A 14,207-nucleotide genomic window follows, 5' to 3' on the forward strand; every position below is an offset into this window, starting at 1 on the left:
AGTTTTGGGGTTTTTAAACTGAAACACAAGTACATAACCATTGTACTCAACAATGCCTCAGTGACTGCAAGGCCCAGAGCTTCTCTTCCAAAATCCAGAGGGATCTGAACTCTCACTAAAATACCAAAGAACAAGAAACCAGGTGACCCTGAAGACTCAAGCTCTAGACTTGACAGGACTGCTGCTGACAAAAATGTTATGTGCAACAAGACTCTGTCTTCCTGACTCTGAAGTTCCTTCAAAAGAAAGGTAATATCTACCTGAAACCTGAACACCTGATCCTCCACCTTCAGGTAACTGCTTCTGTAGAAACCCTTCACAAGCAGCTTCTAATTTACCCTCAGCATTTGATGTCTGAATGGAGGGAAGAAAAGGGAACATCCTCAGGCAAGCTGTGAAGGGTAGGACAACTCTCACAGGATGATGCTCACAATAATCAGAACAGAGACACAAACTTTGCCAGAGCTTATCAACAAACAGCATGGCTTAACAGTCCACACAACAGTTCTGAATCTTCAAGAAATAAATCAAGACTGTTTATTAAGTACTGCAGCTGATAGAGCTGTGAGGGAAAGGCTGAGATCATCAATTACCTAAAACTTTTCCCAGCCACAGATTATGTAATTTCCTAGTAAACAAATAGAGAAAACACATCCCTGCTGGTTTGGGAGTCTGAGTGTTCCTGGGGTTTTAAGTTGTTTGAGGTTTTCTTTGGTTTGTTAGGGATTTTTGGTTTGGGTTTTTTAGTGTGTTGTGGTTTGTTTTTTTCAGCTAGGGATGTGTATTTTAAAGGAACAGGGTTAGATTTTTTTTTTTTACTTTCAGACAAATCTTCATTTCTAGATATTATTTCAAAAGAACAAAACCTGACATTCTCCCATTTTCTACAGCTCCTCTTCAAATCAAATGGGGCATAATAAAACCACATCCAAAACTCTGGATGCAGACTTCATTACTGTCTTTTGTGTTATTTTTTACCTCTAATTCTGAACTTCCCTGAATAGGAGGAGAAAGGAAATCATCAGCAGTCAAGAATTCTTCAGGTAGGTTAGGACATGAATTAAGGGAGCAATGTGATTCCCCTGAATGCCCCTGCAAAAGAAATCATCATTTGAGGTGCTTTCTCTGCTCTCTACTAAAGAATGTAATTTTAGTGAGTAAATGTTAAACAATATTGCATCAAACTGAAACTGTATTTAATTTGATCACTCTGAGTTCTGACCTACCTCCTGCTCCTTACCTTGCTGGGATGGTTTTTAATAGAAACCACAAGATAAAAAGGGGTGGGGGGTGTTTGTCAGTCAAATCACAGCTGAAAAGACCAGCTGTCTTGGTAGTTCAAGGTGTAGCATGGAGAGAGCAGGCTAAACTCTTTTACAGACACCTAGCTGCAGCTAGATTTCTTGGATTACTCAACATACTCTAGAGAGATTCTCAACTTGTTGAGGAAGGTCTGAATTCTTATGGATGGCTATTCCAGACTCTGCTTGTTCCTCCTGTGATGGCGACTGGCAGCTTCTCCCTGGGATGTCAGAATGGAACAAAATTATTAGGCAAAAAATAGTATCAAGTGAGTGATCTGAACCACTGATGGAATATCAATGAGAGCAGACCAGAAAACTACATTGTCTGTCAGGAGCATGGAGCAATAATGACATTTAAATGCTCACATCATTAATCCAGGCATGTGAAGCTTTCCTTGTTACTTCATCCATAACTACCCACTATGCTGCTACAGAAAAAGCATCTCTGCAGTCCAATTGAAAGAAGTCAGGCATAAAAGCATCCTCCTGCATATGAAAGCTTTGGGTCTCCCATGCTGATACAAGGAAAACAAGCTCACTGGACATTACCTCCACCTATTAACATGTAACACCCAGTCTATTATTTACATTCACCAATGACTGAGCTGCTTTGGGGACAAGACTCTTGAAGATAAAACTGACAATTACTGTAACAAAACCATAGAAGCAGAAATCTGCTGGGAGATGGAGAGACACATCTAGGGAATAAAACATTGTTTTTTCAGCCTTACCCTCAGAACTTCTGAAGACAGACTCCAGATCACTCTCCTCAGATTGGGATCTATCCTCACTGCCCAGATCCCAAGGATGAACGTTATCAACACCGTATCTTTGTTGGTCTTGCCTTTTTTGGAGTCTAGCAGTGTTGTGTTGAAAAGCTTCCTTTATACTCTCTGCTTCACTTTCAGAGGTACACTCACTGGCTGGATATGGAGAGGTGAGCTCTAGTTGTCCTGAGGCCACTCTTCTGGCCATTTGCTTTACTTCAGCTACACAAAAAGAATGACATTAACAGTTCACACAACAGACTCTGGACCTTCAAAGCACTCCCTGTGTTCCACTGTGTGTGCAAACTGGGAAATGCTGACGTTGTAGCCTGTAAACTCCTTAATTGTGAAGGGAACTAAACACCTCCATCTATTTTAAGGAAAGCTTAAAACCTACGTAAATTGATAGGGACAAATCTTTACATGAACAATTTCTCTTAGCTGGCAATCTCTATTATCCATGCCTGCACTGCCATCCACTGGTCATTGCCATATCACCCCTGCTAAATTCACATGCTGTCCCTCCCTCCCTCAGAACCAAGGCTAGAAATTCTTTGAGCTTTATCATCAAACCATCTTAATGTGACTGTGATTATTTCACGCCCTGAATGTGCAAGACACAGGATCCTACTCATGGATTTTATCCAAGAACAGCCTAATAGAGCTTCAGCAACTAAGGCACACAGACCTTTCTTAGGTAACAAAAGGTGTTAAGTTTTAATGCCCTGCAGGAAGACTTGCTAATGTTAATGCTGAGTTAACAACTACTTACCCCTCCACTCTGACTGCACCACCCTTCTCTCCTCACTTACTTTTGTGCTGTACATTTCAGATCTTGGTATCTGATAGCACCTATAAAAATTGTTGAGACACATCAAACGCTGCTCATGCACAAGCATACTGTGTTGAGCATTCCCCAGTCAGTAAAATACTAGAAGTTGTTTTAATGTTAATTAAAAGGCTGAGAGAACACGTGCTCCAAGAGCCCAACAGATTGAGTCGTTAGAAGCTTAGAAAGCACAGTTATTTAGGTCTATTACAGATTAACCAGACAAGCTGTACTTTAAAATCTAGATTTCAAAAGGTACCAACTGCCTTCAGATGGTGTATTTATATAAACACCAACAGTGAATGCTCTGTAAATGTGTTTTAGTCAGGACAATAAGGTCATCAGTGGACTAGATGACCTTTAAAGGTCCCTTCCAATCTAACTAATTCAATGATTCTACGCTCAGAACTTGAGACCTGGACAACAAAATCCTTCCACAAACCCAATTCCAATCCAGAGTTTGTTCACTCGACCATCTCACCACACACCAGCATCTGGCACATGTATGTTCTAACCATGTCCCCTAACAGCAGGTCTTGCTGATCCATGGGGGTCATAAATCAACTTAGAACTGCAATAGTTTTCCTGACTCCTCTGACCCAAATATCAAGGGGGGGGGGGGGAAGAAGGGGGGGGCTGTGCCCACCTTTCCAACTAGTAAGATACATTTGTTTGCACAAATTTGGCCAGGTAATTTTAACACATACTTTCCAACCATGCTTAGAAATAGAAAGGGACATTCAAAGGCACAGGAAACATCCCAAAGTAACATATGGTCTCTTGTCACTGGGTTTAGCAAGATTGTTCTACTCTCACAGCCCCTAATGTAGGCCCTAGTCCTACACCTATGAAAGCTGAAGTAGTTCTATTAAGAACTGAATGAGGCTGTGCAGAGAGGAGAACCACCCTCACTACTAAATTGTTCTCCCTAGGCACCACTGGAGTTTTTCATCACTGACCTCTGAATCTGTCTGAACACCACCCTTTAAAAGGAGCTGCCCTGTTAGCCCTGGGGCTGACAGTGACTCACAGCAGGGTTTTAATTAGACAGATGGCTTTTGGTTAACTGAAAAAAAAAACTATTTAATGCCATCCTTGATCTGGGATGTGTCTGCTTTTGACAGTGGATGTATCAAGATAAACCTGGTAGAATAAACTTGTGAATATCATCAAAACTCACCACCTCTCTTCTTCACTTCCACTTGCTGCAGAATGTGAATCATCTCCTCTCTGACACTGCAACTCGAACTTTTTTCTGCATCTTACAGATACTTGTGGGAGTAAATGCTGAAAGGAGTCCAACGAGCCATGACTCAGCACACATTGGGCATTCTGGTAATTACTAGTTGAGCTGCCTAGGAGATAAGACTAAGAACTGGACTGTGCAAACTTTATTCCCATGCTATGTTTTAGTAGCACTGCTCATGAGAAAGGTTGACAAGTCCAGGCCCTAGCCTGGTATGAACTCTGCCCTGGATTTATAGCAGGTTTCATATGAATGCACATAACACCACACAGTTCCCAGGGGAATGAGTGGACCTAAATGACTCAAGATAATTCCCTCAGAGAGACGTACATGAGCATTTCTCCTTGGGCTAAGCACGTCAACTGCTTCTATTTAATAATGAAAAGGATCCAGATGCCCTTACCAATGACAGCTTAGACCTCTATAACTAAGTATACAAACAGAATCATTTCTTCTCTTGCCCTTTTCCTTGACAGTCCCACCTCTATTTTAGTACAGAATTTTATTCCCTCCTGAGTCACCAGACTGCTGTTTTGCTGGGGGTGGGGGGAAGAAGAAATAATACTATCACACTACTGAGCTGACTATTGTCATTCCTATTTATAATGCACATGTATTTTAAAAGATGGATTCCTCCCTCCTCTTGGACATCATCCCTAATTAATCTCTTTACCTGCTGAAGAATACAGAAGTGACAAACACAGCCACCCTGCTCATCGCTTTACCTCATGATCTAGGCTCATTTGATCACCCAGGCTGTTCATCACATTGAAGCTGAGATCATGATGGCTGTTTTCATTTCTACTCTTACTCATCCCATAAAAGCATTTCTGTTTTTCATTCTGAATTACCTCCATTTCCTCTGCTGCCTTTGGAAGAGCTTGGGAATTCTCTCCACCCAACGCTCCTCGTGCCTGACATGCTGTTGGTGGAATATAGTCACTTGATGGAGGACCTACAGCCTTCCATAAAAGAGTATTCACTCTGGAAAGAAGGTTATTGGTATTTTGGGAAGTATCATCAGATCTGTTCCAGGGTCTTTCCTTAAAAACTTGCTTAGGGAGCTGATTCATTCCCATTTCCTGGAGCAGCTTCCTTTGTTTTTCAGTGGCCTCTGCTTTATCCATTTTCTCCACTGTTCTACTCATGGAATCTGCTATCTGCTGCACCATGCTCTGCATAATCTTTAAATTAAGGACACATCTGCTGATGTGCTGCTCGCTTCGGGACAGACCACTCGTACTTCTCCTAGCAGCTTCTCTCACCTGTGCCAGCACACACAGGTCAGAGGCCTCGCTTACACTGTCCCACTCTTCTGCAGTGCACTCTGTATCTGATTCTGAAAAGCCACCTTCCTCATAAGCCCAGTTTTCCTCACAGGGCACTCCAGTGGATGCATATAGGTCTTCGTTTCGCTGCCTTTTTTCACCCTTTAGGGTTTGACCTAGTCCAGCTCCTTCTTCCACAACATCTTCATGTAGTTCTGGATAGCTGGCAAAGATTTCATTGATTTCAAAGCTATGGAGGCTGTCATCCACATCACTGACACTTGGGGTCCTCGGGAGTTCAGAAGTTATATGGTGATTTTTGTCCTGTGGGACTGGCTGTAGACTGGTTGATGCCTCTTGGTCCACTAAAGCATTATCCTCCTCTGGAAAAAGAGAGTACCTTGGGGTGGTGGAGCTGTCTGGAAAAATATATTGTAAGTGTTAAGCTATTTCTCCAGATGCCCATACACACACACTATTTTTGTACATTTAGGAGTCCACAACTTCTAGAAATTACAAGAGCAGCATTTAATATCTCTGCTGAAAACAATGTGCCTGAACTTCAAGCATCAACCAGACTTAAAGTTAACATTAAGAATTAGTGTAGTAGCTAGAATCTAAAGCTAACTGCTATTTTCAAACTATGTCATAAACTCTGTAAAAGCTCATATTTTTATTCTTTACATTAGACCTCTGTGGACTGAGGAACACGCTAAGTGAAGGACACATGGCACCTTGCTAGAAGAAACTCACCAGCCTCAGCTGCCTCTCTTTCCTGGGATTCCTGTGTTCCCTTCTGGCAGCTAAAAGATGATGCCAAACAGACGTTCACATCTGCAAAACCAGCAGGTCTTTGTGCTTTGGACATTATATTTGCACAGCCAGTCTGAGACTTAACTAAGTCCTGTAATAAAAAAAAGAAAGAACAGAATAAAACCCAATTATATGTGACAGTTCAATGTATCCACTGTCTCCTTTGAGGCGTCTCCATGATCAGAGGAGGATACTCAGTGTTTAGACTGCCTCCCACTGAGATTAAGCAGAACAACTTGAATTTGAAAGGACAAAAATTCTGCTGTTTTAACTACATGAAAGTCACCTTTAGGTCATTTTTCAGTACATATTGAATATCCTGAAGTTTCATGGAGCGGTTCTTCTGTTTAGGCTCTAGCCCTGACTTTATGATATCGTAATAGGGCATAGGAAGTCTGACATCTGCTTCTAACTGTTGTCCTGACATTACGCACTGTTTAATCACCGAGTCCTCAACACCTTTCCAGGGAAGGGTCTCTGCAAGACACAGACTTTATGTCACAAGCTGTGCATCAATGTTAATGAAATAAAGAGAAAGAATATATATATATAAAAGATAATAAAAAGAAAGAAAGAAAGAAAGAAAGATCAAAGAAAGAGTTACTGAATGGTCTGCACATCCCCAAATTTACAGCTATGGCCAGTCTGTAAGTCTCCCTCTCCTATTTCAACAGCGGGTGCTTTACAGGGAGCTGACAGCAATTTCCAGAGGACAGTTACACTGTAAACCACGCTCTGGATTCTTCATTACTACCTAGCTAACAGAAGGTTTAATTTTTAGGGTGATTGTTTATCCCATTTCACTGTCAAAACAGTCAAATCAATATGTAATTGCAATACATTATCTGTCAGTTATGTTGTTATTGCAGGTAGTGTAGTGGATCTTAGTGATCGAAAAAATGAAAGCACAGAGTTTACTGAAATTCTTGCTGTTTGTACCTAATACATTAATCTCATCCCTTAGGAAGAGCTTCCAGCAGTCTCTGCTATTGTGATTCAAATTTGGGGTTGTTGCCTGGAGGGTTTCTTTTCCAAGTTGACTCTGTAGGAGCCACCACATCAAGGTTTTATCCAGTCACACGGGTGAGTTAAACAGACTTAGGGGGCTGACAGTCTACACTGAAAACACCTAAACCTATAGATATACCTGTCAAGGCCTCCTGCATTACTGTACAGAAGCTATAAATATCTGATTTGACTGTGACAGCTTTTCCAAGGATTACTTCAGGAGAGCACCACTTATACAGCTGGGCTGGGACAGGAATACGTGTCAGATCACTGTGTTCTCCACCATCTTTGCTGTATAAAGGGAAAAAAAAAGGTTGTAAATTGGAACACAGAGCACACTCAACCAGAAGGTGTAGCTTTTGGAATCACATACCTGAGTTTGGTATATCTGCTTTTAGTTTAAATACCTAAAAGGTCCAGAGTAGACTTACAACAAACAGCCCTTTAGTTCTGGCCAGCATCCTTTGACCATGCACAAAATACAAAACAGGCCTGACATGATTTGTTCTGCACTGTATTCCTATTATCTAGAAGGTAACTTCCTTCTCACATTTAGGTATAGGGTTCTTCTGTTACTCATTTCACAGTAAGCTATATCCATATCTCTAAGAAGTAACCAAGATTTATTAACAAATAGAGTTTGTAAGGAGGTCAGGAAGTATCTTTGCTTCTTTCAGGACATTTCCCTCAGCAAACTTTTGTTTACTATCGACTTCACTTTCTTTATAGTCTAACCAACCATTTATGTCCTTTCTAATCACACTGCACTATGGGAAAGAAGTAAAAAACACATATAAACAATAATTTACTCAGATTAAATGAACTGTGTCCCTCAAAAGAAACACTCCTTCTGTCATGGGTGGCACTTAATTACTACCAGTTCAATGAGGTGTGGAACCTTCAACCATTTCAGGCAAGCCTCCATAAGCACAAGTTAAGTGTAACACATGGAGACTTGCATTATTTCCATCTTAGCAGCAGAATTAGCAGCTCAAAGAGGAATTTCATCTCTGTTCTATTTCTCTATGATGGTATTTTTATACTCCTGTAAAGAGTTTCTTCTCTCAAGAGTTTCTGTGTTCAGATACTTGTAACACAGAAACTAAGCTCACCTGAAACCAGCCATACTCTGCCTGTAGCAAAGTTGAAGTACCTGACTAGTAACAGCTTGGAGCTGCCTGACTCAGAGGCACCAAGAGGAGCAGAATTTAACACTGAATTTGACTTTGTATTTGGCCCTTTTGCAGAAACAGCGAGGAAGTCTTTACCTCTCTATCATGTATTCCAAGTTGCACAGCTTTGCCTCCCCAGAAGAAACAATCTGAATAGCATAGGAGGTAACTGAACGGTGGATAAAGCCACGGGAGTGGAGGAAGCGCAACGTGTCGGTAATCTGGAGCAGTAGATGCAGAATCGTCTCCATACGCAGCACAGGGAATTCTGAACGCTGAAAGAAACACCCCACAGAAGAACCAAGTTTGCACTGCAGGTCTTTAAAGCTTGATGTAATGAAAATTATTATTGTATACAAGGTGGCAAAGAAAGCAAAGATGAAACATGTTGTAGTAAAAGTCAGACAAATTGGACTTGGTAAATAATGCTAGTTCTCAACACCAAACTAATTATACAGATCAGGTGATTAATAAATAAGGAACTGCAACTGAGTTCAAGCCTTCACTTTTCTCATACAGGCAGTTTGCAGTGTACTACATGGAAATATTCATAGGTAGAAGCTGATCTCCTCAGGTTTGCAGTATAAACCGCATGCAGAAGGTTCCAAGTTCAACTGAAGTTAACAGCAGCCAGTTAAAGACTGATACAAAAGAAGAGAATCAATGCAATTGCACCCAAACATTAACTGAAGTACCTGCCAATTACCAGCTAACACAGAGTATCTGATACTGTGCAGTGAAATAGAAACCCAGACACACAGACTAATGATTTCATCTGCTTGTTGTCTGAGTAAAGATGGTAGAGGCAGTTCCTAAATGTCTTCCTTTATTAAATACTATTTGAAAAGCAAGTATTGCAATTACCCTTTCATGCAGGATGCTGTACAGAGAACCGAAGTTAACCCTTTCATATACTAAACGGGTTTTCTCCAAGTCACTAGACAGACAAACAGACATCAACTGTAGCAAATGAGGGTGGCGGAGTTTGCTGCAAAGGGAGAGGGGAAAAATTGTTAAGGCCTTTTTCCCAAAACAATGTGAACGCTTCTAATTTAGCATTAAAACACCCAAAATTTGAAAAACCACCCAAACCCACAGATTAGGTCACATTTAAGAAACAGTGTTACTGTTACAACTAGAAGAATCTAGAACTAAGCCAGACAGGCTATGTGCAATAAAGCATTCATCCAAACATCTGAGAAGAGAGTATCATCATCTCCTGTATTATCCACTGGGGAGCAAATGGAGTAGGAAGAGACAAGAGAAGCAACAGATCATTATTTCCCATTTGGAGAGAAATTGTAACCACAGCCTAACAGTGCCCTGGAGGTTCACTCACTTCCTCCTAACACTGGACACACACAAACCACATGCTTTCTTACCTACTGTGTTCCTGCTCTGCAATGAGAAGATCAGCTAAGCGCAGTTTGCTACAGCTCTGATGGGGCTCAAAGCTGAGTTCCTTCACTGTAACCCTGCTGCCTCCCCACATTAAGCTACAAAGAGAAGAGGAGGAATATCTACAAGTTGCTTTTGGCAGTTACAGGATTACTTACAAATAATTGGGTAATTCTGTAATGCTCTGGTCCTGTACTACTGCTAGTAACATTACTTTGATGATCCTGGCTAAAGCATATGATCTTTCACATTGACAGTAAATTCTCATGCTGTTAAAGACTGGAGGTAGCAGGACAGGTTTGCTATTCAAAGACATTACCCTTCCATGGCCCAAGGTGAAGAACAAGGACACCCTAAACTCCTTTCATTTAAGGCCATCAGCCTACTGCAACACAGATCAGACCACTAATGTGTCAATTCCCCAGCTGCCTCCAGGCACAGCTACTTATCACACAACAGAAAAATAAAACAGTTTCTAGTCTGGAACTCTCATTTCAACATAGGTTTGAGCATGTGGGCTGCAGACAAGCGTATGCAGAGGCCTGAGGTCTGACCCAACAATAAAAGGATTAAACACTGAATAAGGCAACCTGTGCAACCCCAGCAACCTGTTTTCCACCACAGAAGGAATCAGTACTAAAACATTACTATCAGTGAATAACTATAATTGGGTTAACATTGCTGGAAAGGACAACAGCAACCCAGACACATCAAGAGGGTCTGAAGAACTGCAGAAAAGTCCCAAGCAAGGGACTTTCCAAACAAGGAAAAATATCCACACAAGCCTGTGGTACAACAATGTGCTGCCTAATAACAGATACCCACTAAGAGGGGCTAAAATCCCTTTGATTCCACTCACTTTGTCATGATCATGTATGGTCCAACATGGTAAGAGAATGTTGGTTCATCATCTGCCTGAACCACGTCTTTTTCCCCAACGATGGGGAGAGATGCCAAGTACCCCAGATGCCCGCTGCCTGCAAGATAAAACTGACACAACACCAGGCCATAACCAAAGGGAATGCACAATGGTTCCCTCCCATCTGCCACAAGCTCACTAAAAACTTGAGTGCAGCCACTGAGATGGGAGCAGCAGCCAAAGCATCAAAATGAAATGTTATCTCTGTTAAGAGCTTAACTTTCTAGTGAAGCTGAGACAGGGAAAGCAGGAGCAGTTGCTAAGAACTCCCACAGGCGACATTAACAGAGAGATTCTATTGCCTGTTCCAAAACAGCTCCCTCTGATACGACCTACTAATGAGTAAAGGCCTGAATATTTGCACTCTCCACAGGTTTTTCTTCACCATTTCAGGAGAAATAGGAACACACTAAAAATTAAAAATAACACAGGCATGCTGGCTACTGTGAAGAATACATGGCTCTGAAAAACTCTACCAATATTCTTAGTAAACTGGTATCCATCTTACCTTCCCAAAACCAAAGCTGTAAATGTTCTTTGCTGCACTAGCTCCACCTTTTAGAAATTTACCCAGAGGACTGTCAACATTTCTAAGTATCAAAAATATAAGCAGTAAGAATAATTAACATGCCAAGGCTTGAGTAAAATACAAAAAAAGGAGAGAGTAAAATGCAGAAATTCAGCAACAGCCATTTATTTCAAAGCTTGTATTTGACTGGGGCCCCACAAAAAGTGTAATGAGGATGCTGAAATTCCAAGTTATTGTGCAATTCATTACAATTTTTAGATATATTGTATTATATATTTGTTTAAAGCAAGATAACAAGTTTATATTTTATATATACACATCTATAAATATATATATATACCTACGCGCATCCTGAATCACTTTTTGTTCAGAAGTATTTTTTCCTAACATGTATCTGATATAAAAGCTCTTGAAAGGGGAAAAGACCCCCAAAAGATTTACAGTGACTTTTAAAGTCAAGAAACAAACTACTTCATCTTATGGCAATGCTAATCCTATTAAAACACAGTACGTCATACTGCTGATTTCAAGACTAACTCTTAATATACAGTGATTTACAACTATCCAATGTCAAACTGGAACTCTCAGAAATAGTATCATTGTTCATAGCACACATTGAGTTTAAATGTGATATTGTGAAAAAGAAGCAAGAACATGTTAATTTTAAGATAATGAAGTATGGAAGTAGAATTCCTTTGTAGCTCAGTCCCTCAATACTTGAAAATATATTCTTACCCTTGAACAAGGCCACCAAATCTAGACAGACTGCAAACCAGTGCTCTTGATGAGCCAACCTTCCTGAGTAGGTCAGAGGGAAAATTTTGAATGGCAGCCTGCATGTGGAACGTACAGCGCTGTATGAACTCCAGCACCTAGAGAGGAGGGAAAGAGGGGGAACAAAATAAAATTACTTCTGAACTGTAAGATAAACCATTTCAAAGTAATAGATTGTGACTACTGAAAAAAAAAGAGTAATTACTTGCAATATTTAAATAGGCATTTTGGGAAACTGATATACAAAAAGACTTGAAGACAGTCAGTTACAGGAAAAATGTGAGAGGAAGCTTACTGCAAACACTAGATGACTAACTTTCAAGACATTCACCCACTGAAAAAACGTAGTAGCAGGTTTTAGAGAAGCACTGTAATAACAGGACAGAGGAATGTTATGAGTTTACAATCAATATTGTATCACGAATAAGTCTTCTTGACACATTTTGCTACCGCACTAGCGGATACCACACATTTGCTGATCCTGTTCATGCTCAGGCTGAGACACACTCAAAAACTACCTCAGATTTACTCCTGAATTGCACATACATACCAACAAACTACACACATTGAAGACTGAAAATAAGGCTTGTCACTTTCTGAGCTGAACACTTACACATAAAGGACCTAACAAGTTACAGACAAACATGCTCCTGCAGCTGAGCACAGTTAAATAACCTGAACCATGAGGACTGCAAAATATCACTACTGGCATTGAAAATAACATCAAGTAATTATCTAACATCTAAAATCCAACAATTTCTCCCCAGAATGTTGAGGGTTTTCACATACCTGAGCACTGCTTTCTTTTCCAGCTGACATAGCCCAGTACTGTGGACTTTTACCATCTTTATCATGTACTCTCAGATCACCTCCTTCATCCAGTAACTTGCTCAGAATCCACTGGTTTCCTGAGAAAGCAGCTGCATGGACTGGGGTGCTTCCATCGTAACAGCGACTGAGGAATGTTAAAGCACAAATGTTCAACCTAACCCTACAACAATCAGGCAGCTCTGCTGCTGACAGTAAGAAACAACATTACTTATGCACTCCCAAACAACAACATACACCATGAAATAAAGAAAATTATGCACCTACTTAATTCTGAGGATCTTTGGCTAAAGTAGATGCATGTTGCATCTTCAAAACATTTATATACACTGTGTATTACATAAACTAGAGCCAGTAAAACATTAAACAATGCTTCCAATATAATTAAAAAGAATTATTTTTCTACTTAACTGATTAGCATCTGAGCCATAATCCAACAGCACATCCACTATTTTCCCAAGACCGAGCAAAGCAGCAGTGAAGAGAGAAGTCTGGCCCATGGAATTCACGGCATCAACAAAAACACCTACAAGAAACCAGAACACTATGATGCAAGCTCTTGTTCCCCACCCTGAATAAGTGAAATGGATTGCCACATTCCCTCTGAGATACTGGAAATAGAGCACCACAAATATATTAAAAGAAATTAGGGGGAAAAAGCAAACAATCTTGCTTATGACCTACAATGCATCCCAGGCACTTAAAAAAACCCCTCTATTAAACTATGAGAGACAATGATAGCCCAGGTGAGCACAAGCACATTCTTCCATGCAGGAGAAACGAAATTCTTCTAAATAAATAATTATATTTACGTATAAAACTGTATAAATATGGACAGATGTTTTATCAGACCTCTGATGGGTCCTATATCTGTAGTAAGTGAGCCAATCTGTTTTTAGAACCAAAAAAAGAGGGCACAAACCACTCAGCCCGTGTTCTCTCCCTCCCGCAACCCAAAGGACTGCGGGAACGGTCATCAATGGCGAGCGGCTCCTACACAAGCAGCACCGAACGCCCGCTTCGCGCTCAGGAGAGAACACCTCGCTCCTCCTCGTGGTTTGTGACGCCGTTCAGGTGAGATCACTCTCCTCTAGTGACCAACTACAGAAATGATCCCTGAAAGTATAGTCTTAACCCAACACTCACACAGCCTCCCCCCACACCCGCACGCACTGCCCTACAGCACACGGACACCCCGCGACCGCACACGCCCCAACACACCGCCGCCCTCCCCGACACACCGACCAACCCCCCCGCGCGTCCAAACGGCCCCCGAGACCCCCGCGGCCGCCCCCCGACCCACGGCGCGTCCGCGCGGGGACAGACGCCGGGACGCGCCCCCTGATTTGCAT

The 14,207-nt window shown here is 41.2% G+C and overlaps 1 protein-coding gene across 1 annotated transcript in view; it reads right to left on the reverse strand.

Moving 5' to 3' along the window:
- Positions 1-14,207, reverse strand: part of TEX14 (testis expressed 14, intercellular bridge forming factor) — a gene marked incomplete at both ends in the record, with an annotated part of 28,972 nt that overhangs the window by 9,589 nt on the left and 5,176 nt on the right. The window contains 19 exon segments of the mRNA XM_084273069.1: positions 261-354; positions 927-974; positions 976-1,092; positions 1,422-1,522; positions 2,036-2,293; positions 2,844-2,923; positions 4,084-4,187; positions 4,872-5,833; positions 6,168-6,318; positions 6,514-6,704; positions 7,375-7,526; positions 8,504-8,682; positions 9,272-9,395; positions 9,790-9,903; positions 10,665-10,795; positions 11,233-11,314; positions 11,989-12,125; positions 12,817-12,982; positions 13,267-13,381. Coding sequence (XP_084129195.1) covers positions 261-354; positions 927-974; positions 976-1,092; positions 1,422-1,522; positions 2,036-2,293; positions 2,844-2,923; positions 4,084-4,187; positions 4,872-5,833; positions 6,168-6,318; positions 6,514-6,704; positions 7,375-7,526; positions 8,504-8,682; positions 9,272-9,395; positions 9,790-9,903; positions 10,665-10,795; positions 11,233-11,314; positions 11,989-12,125; positions 12,817-12,982; positions 13,267-13,381 — 3,306 coding nt within the window.

The sequence above is a fragment of the Gallinula chloropus genome, assembly GCF_964237585.1.
Source record: "Gallinula chloropus genome assembly, chromosome: 19".
Lineage (NCBI taxonomy): Eukaryota > Metazoa > Chordata > Aves > Gruiformes > Rallidae > Gallinula > Gallinula chloropus.